Genomic DNA, 6,475 nt, shown 5'->3' on the forward strand with positions numbered 1-6,475 from the left:
GAGTCCAAAAGTGACTTTACTGATTACAGTTTTGGACAGGTAACTAGTAACTAACATGTTACATTTAGAAAGTAACCTCACCATGTCACGCCCTGACCTTAGAGAGGCTTTTTATGTCTCTATTTGGTTTGGTCAGGGTGTGATTTGGGGTGGCATTCTATGTTTTTGTTTTCTATGATTTTGTATTTCTATGTTTTGGCTGGGTATGGTTCTCAATCTAAATCTATCATTGTCTCTGATTGGGAACCATACTTAGGTAGCCCTTTTCCCTCCTTTCTTTGTGGGAAGTTAACTTTGTTTGTGGCACATAGCCCTTCAGCTTCACGGTTGTTTTGTATTGTTTATTGTTTTTGTCGGCGTCATTTCTAAATCAAAGGAATATGTACGCTCAACACTCTGCGCTTTGATCTACTTCCTTTGACGGCAGTCACACACCAACCCGGTTTCTAGGCTAATAGCAAATACGCATCAGGAAGCAGGAATATGTTCTTTGGCATTTCCTGGTATCTTAGTGAGATTTCCTCCAATGAATAGACTAACGAGAACCAGAACCACTCTTTCCTATCAGTGCAATTAATGCATGATTACATGAATAGCCTACCTACCATCACGTATGGTTCCTGCGTTAGGATAAAGGATAAACACTGGATGTGTCATCTCAATAGGAAATGACCTTTACATTTCTTTCGAGGAATGTTATAGATTGAGCAGAATCCTAAAATAGGTTACAGATATCCACGTCAACACGTTTAATTGATAAGTAAAATAGGTTCCGTTAAAACCAACCGCAGTGACGCCCACGCTCAATGCGCTTGTAGGCGCGCGCTTAAATAGCCGGACTCGTTTCTGGACCAAAGAAAGAAAGCATCCTTTTGAATCCAAGGAGAACTGCATTAGCCTACACAATGATGGTATGTGGAAACATATGTTTAGTCTGTATTGAAAACGGTGGTTTTAGTTCATTGCAATTAACGGAATATGAAATTGTTAACCGAATGCTTTATAAACAAACTGAATGACAACCTGTCTGTTCTTTCTTCACAGCTCTTTTTTACGGTGATGCTAGTCAGTGCTGATGCCAGTATGGCACTTCACGCCCAAACTTTCAAAAAAGATGATCCGTACTCCGGTCGTTCGTTAGTGTGTGATCGCTGTCCACCTGGAACGTACCTCCGCGCGCCCTGCAGTGCCACCCGAAAGAGCGACTGTGCGAAATGTCCCAAAGGGGCATACACAGAATTTTGGAACCACATCTCCATGTGCCTGCGCTGCAGCATGTGCGCCGAGAACCAGGTTGTCAAGCAGGAGTGTTCTCCATCCAACAACTGCGAGTGCGAGTGCAAGGAGGGTTACTACTTCAACAAGAGATACGAAGCATGCAACAAACATAAAGAATGCCCCCCTGGTTATGGAGCGAATAATACAGGTATGACAAAAAAATAGCCAGTTATACGCACGGAAAAAAATAATAATAGGCCTACGAGAAATGACTATTTCCACTTAAGTCTATGATAACAAAGTGTTTTAATCATAATAGTCGATAGTTCCATATGCATACATTGAATGTTCACATGTCTCAGTATTATTCTGACTGCGTTTGTCTTTGTTTGGATTGTAAAAAGAGAAAAATGGCATTTGGTATCAATACCGAATTTACTAATTAAGGCGAATTTAAGGAATACTTCAATTATTTTACAGTGCATTCGGAAAGTATTCAGACCCCTTGACTTTTTCCACATTTTGTTATGTTACAGCCTTATTCTAAAATTGATTACATATTTTTTTTTCTCATCAATCTACACACATTACCCCATAATGATGAGCAGAAACAGGTTTAGATATTTTTGCAAAAATAAAAAATAAATATCACATTTACATAAGTATTCTGACCCTTTACTCAGTACTTTGTTGAAGCACCTTTGGCAGCTATTACAGCCATGAGTCTTCTTGGGTATAATGCTACAAGCTTGGCACACCTGTATTTGGAGTTTCTCCCATTCTTCTCTGCAGATCCTCTCATGCTCTGTCAGGTTGGATGGGGAGCGTTGCTGCACAGCTATTTTCAGGTCTCTCCAGAGATGTTTGATCAGGTTCAAGTCTGGGCTCTGGCTAAGCCACTCAAGGACATTCAGAGACTTGTCCCGAAGCCACTCCTGCATTGTCTTGGATATGTGCTTAGGGTCGTTGTGCTGTTGGAAGGTGAACCTTCGCCCCCAGTCTGAGGTCCTGAGCGCTCTGGAGCAGGTTTTCATCAAGGATCTCTCTGTACTTTGCTCCGTTCAGCTTTCCCTCGATCCTGAGTAGTGACCCAGTCTCTGCTGCTGAAAACATCCCCATAGCATGATGCTGCCACCACCATGCTTCACCGTAGGGATGGTGCCAGGTTTCCTCCAGACATGATGCTTGGCATTCAGGTCAGAGTTCAATCTTGGGTTCATCAGATCAGATAATCTTGTTTCTCATGGTCTGAGAGTCCTTTAGGTACCTTTTGTCAAACTCCAAGTGGGCTGTCATGTGTCTTTTACTGAGGAGTGGCTTACGTCTGGCCATTCTACCACAAAGGCCTGATTGGTGGAGTGCTGCAGAGATGGTTGTCCTTATGGAAGGTTCGCCCATCTCCACAGAGGAACTCTGGAGCTCTTTGAGTGGCCATCGGGTTCTTGGTCACCTCACTGACCAAGGCCCTTCTCCCCTGATTGCTCAGTTAGGCCTGTCGGCCAGCTCTAGGAAGAGTGTTGGTGGTTCCAAACTTCTTCCATTTAAGAATGATGGCGGCCACTGTGTTCTTGGGGACCTTCAATACTGCAGAAATGTTTTGGTACCCTTCCCCAGATCTGTGCCTCGACACAATCCTGTCTCGGCGCTCTACGGACAATTATTTCGACCTCATGGCTTGGTTTTTGCTCTGACATGCACTGTCAACTGTGGGACCTTTTATAGACAGGTGTGTTTCTTTTAAATAATGTCCGATCAATTGAATTTACCACAGGTGGACTCCAATCAAGTTGTAGAAACATCTCAAGGATGATCAATAGAAACAGGATGCATCTCAATTTCAAGTCTCATAGCAAAGGGTCTGAATACTTATGTAAATAAGGTATCTGTTTTTATTGTTAATACATTTGCAAACATTTATAAAAACCTGTTTTCACTTTGTCATCATGGGGTAGGTATTGTGTGTAGATTGATGAGGAAAATGTTTTAATATATTTTTGAATAATGTTGTAATGTAACAAAATGTGGAAAACGTCAAGGGGTCTGCATACTTCCCAAATGCACTGTATGTAGATAGCATTATAGCAGTCTAATGCAACATATGGACAAGTAGTGACTGCAAAACACACTTCGGGTTTGTTAAACTAGCCACTGCAAACAATTAGCAAATATTAGCAATGTTTTATCAATTCCCCATGCAAATCAGTCCCCCCCGTTTAGCATGTATCAAATGCCATAATCAAATCTTAAATGGATTGTGTTCCTCAATGAATTGCTTTAAAATAATGTTGAGATAAATATTGTGGCATACACATCAAAACATTTCCTCAGGTACACCACAACAAGATACAGAATGTGTGCAGTGTCAACCCGGATTCTATTCTAACGTTTCCTCGGCAAAAGCAATCTGTGTTGCCCACTCAAACTGCGAAGCTGGTGGACTGCGCGTGGTGCTGAAAGGCAGGGGCTGGCACGATACACTGTGTGCCTCATGTGATGACCTCAAAACTCGTGGTAAAACACATTATGAATAACAATATCTATACTGAAAGACTAATCATTTGTGGCCTCAATTGAGTTTACGTTTCTCAACCATGTTTATTTTTTCTTCAGATGGAGCTGGATATCTGCAGGAAATCCTTCCTGCGTTCTTCACTCAACTTCACCAGAAGATGGGCATTAAGAGAATACGTCGGTTAGCGATGAGGCTGCCACAAGAGGGAGGCAAGAAACCGCTCCGAGGAACAGTCATGAAACTTTCTAGGAGGGGTCTTAATGACTTTATGAACAGTTGGGACCAAGGTGCAGGGAAAGACCAAGTTAGGAAACTTCCAGAGATGTTAAGGAAGACAGGGGCCCACAATGCAGCAGACAAACTAGAGCTTAAACTGAAATATATAGACCAACAATTCAAACTCTGTGAAGGGTTAGTTGAAGTAGCCTAAAATGGGTTAAAGTAGCCTCTCATCCCCATCTTCTTAATAACATATCTTGACAGGAAAAAGTAAGTTGTCCATTTTAAAATGGTTCATATAGGGTACGTGGGCTATGCAGTCTAGACCAGGGTTCCCCAATATGTGGCCGTGATTTTATTTGGCCTCCCAAGTCTTCTGAGCAAAAAAAGTAAAACATTTGAAGAATTATCATAAATCTATATATATATATATTTATTTATTTTGGGGTCACTTAAATGTCCTTGTTTTTGAAAGAGAAGCACATTTTTTGTCCATTGAAATAACATCAATTTATCAGAAATACAGTGTAGACATTAATGTTGTAAATGACTATTGTAACTGGAAACGGCTGATTTTTTAAAATGGAATATCTACATAGGCGTACAGAGGTCCATTATCAGCAACCATCACTCCTGTGTTCCAATAGCATGTTGTGTAAGTTAATCCAAGTTTATCATTTTAAAAGGCTAATTGAGCATTAGAAAACCCTTTTGTAATTATGTTAGCACAGCTGAAAACTGTTGTTCTTATTTAAAGAAGCAATAAAACTGGCCTTCTGTAGACTAATTGAGTTTCTGGAGCATCAGCATTTGATTACAGGCTCAAAATGGGCAGAAACAAAGAACTATCTTCTGAAACTCGTCAGTCTATTCTTGTTCTGAGAAATGAAGGCTATTCCATGTGAGAAATTGCCATGAAACCTAAGATCTCGTACAATGCTGTGTACTACACCCTTCGCAGAACAGCGCAAACTGGTTCTAACCAGAATAGAAAGAGGAGTGGGAGGCCCCGGTGCACACTGAGCAAGAGGACAAGTACATTAGCGTTTGAGAAACAGACACCTCACAGATCCTCAACTGGCAGCTTCATTAAATAGTACCCGCAAAACACCAGTCTCAACGTCAACAGTGAAGAGGCGACTCTGGGATGCTGGCCTTCTAGGCGTAGTTGCAAAGAAAAAGCCATATCTCAGACTAGCCAATAAAAAGAAAAGATTAAGATGAGCAAAAGAACACAGGCACTGGACATAGGAACTCTGCCTAGAAGGCCAGCATCCCGGAGTCACCTCTTCACTCTTCCCAGAAGAGTAGAGGCTGTTATAGCAGCAAAAGGGGGACCAACTCCATATTAATGCCCATGATTTTGGAATTAGATATTCAACAAGCAGGTGTCGACATACTTTTGGTCATGTAGTGTATGTTCCCAAGTATTCATATGCATAAATAGAGGCATGTGAGATCATATCCCAGTGTAATCAAGGTTTGAAAGTATTCTGTTTTTGTCAAATACTATATCTGTTTGGGATTCTTGTGGTCAATTTGCAGTTTACAAATTATTTCTAACTATCCAAAAAAACATTCCTTACCCCAGCATACTGGGTACTATCCGGCAGAATAACAACAACAAAAAAGAGCATTCTGTTTCTGCGTAAATCTGATAGATTTATTGATGGAACAAACCAGCCTTTTCGTTTAAACTGGGCTGAAGCGCATTTGGGTATACCTTTATTTAATTATTTATATGTAACTGGGGACTCCTGATCTAGACCTATCGTTCATTGATTGCATGTTTCTACTGACCTCTGTGGCAGTCAATGATTACACATTCAAACACACATAATGTTGGCGTTTTGTGATTTTGTTGCATTTTAAGAAAGATTTTAAAAAGGCACACTTTATAGATATAGAAAATTCAATTGTTGCAGAATGAAAATGTGTATTTAACTTCTAATATATGGATTGTTACATAATATTTAAATGAAATATACAACATTCTAATAGTATAGCATGAAGTCTTGAAATGCTTTTTGCAATAAAAGGTTATTCTTGCTTAAACGTCCTTTTCATGTACAGTGAGGGAAAAAAGTATTTGATCCCCTGCTGATTTTGTACGTTTGCCCACTGACAAAGAAATTATCAGTCTATAATTTTAATGGTAGGTTTATTTGAACAGTGAGAGACAGAATAACAACAAAAATATCCAGAAAAATGCATGTCAAAAATGTTATAAATTGATTTGCATTTTAATGAGGGAAATAAGTATTTGACCCCTTCTCAATCAAAAAGATTTCTGGCTCCCAGGTGTCTTTCATACAGGTAACGAACGGAGATTAGGAGCACACTCTTAAAGGGAGTGCTCCTAATCTCAGTTTCTTACCTGTATAAAAGATACCTGTCCACAGAAGCAATCAATCAATCAGATTCCAAACTCTCCACCATGGCCAAGACCAAAGAGCTCTCCAAGGATGTCAGGGACAAGATTGTAGACCTACACAAGGCTGGAATGGGCTACAAGACCATCGCCAA

General features: G+C 40.3%; 1 protein-coding gene across 1 annotated transcript; it reads left to right on the forward strand.

Annotated features, from left to right (window-relative positions):
* The first annotated feature begins 790 nt into the window (after positions 1–790).
* tnfrsf11b (tumor necrosis factor receptor superfamily, member 11b) lies at positions 791–4,734 on the forward strand. The gene is made up of 4 exons (XM_071367728.1): positions 791–911; positions 1,045–1,426; positions 3,547–3,729; positions 3,829–4,734. The coding sequence occupies exons 1-4, from the start codon at positions 906–908 to the stop codon at positions 4,158–4,160; spliced, it is 903 nt and encodes a 300-aa protein (XP_071223829.1). The 5' UTR covers positions 791–905; the 3' UTR covers positions 4,161–4,734.
* The last annotated feature ends 1,741 nt before the right edge of the window (positions 4,735–6,475 follow it).

Source organism: Salvelinus alpinus, chromosome 26 (assembly GCF_045679555.1).
Source record: "Salvelinus alpinus chromosome 26, SLU_Salpinus.1, whole genome shotgun sequence".
NCBI lineage: Eukaryota > Metazoa > Chordata > Actinopteri > Salmoniformes > Salmonidae > Salvelinus > Salvelinus alpinus.

What these genes read in the sequence shown, in the direction of transcription:
- tnfrsf11b (XM_071367728.1), top strand. An exon ending in TTATGGAGCGAATAATACAG is followed by an intron (nt 1,427 to 3,546) that starts GTATGACAAAAA and finishes ACATTTCCTCAG; the next exon opens with GTACACCACAACAAGATACA. An exon ending in TGATGACCTCAAAACTCGTG is followed by an intron (nt 3,730 to 3,828) that starts GTAAAACACATT and finishes TTTTTTCTTCAG; the next exon opens with ATGGAGCTGGATATCTGCAG.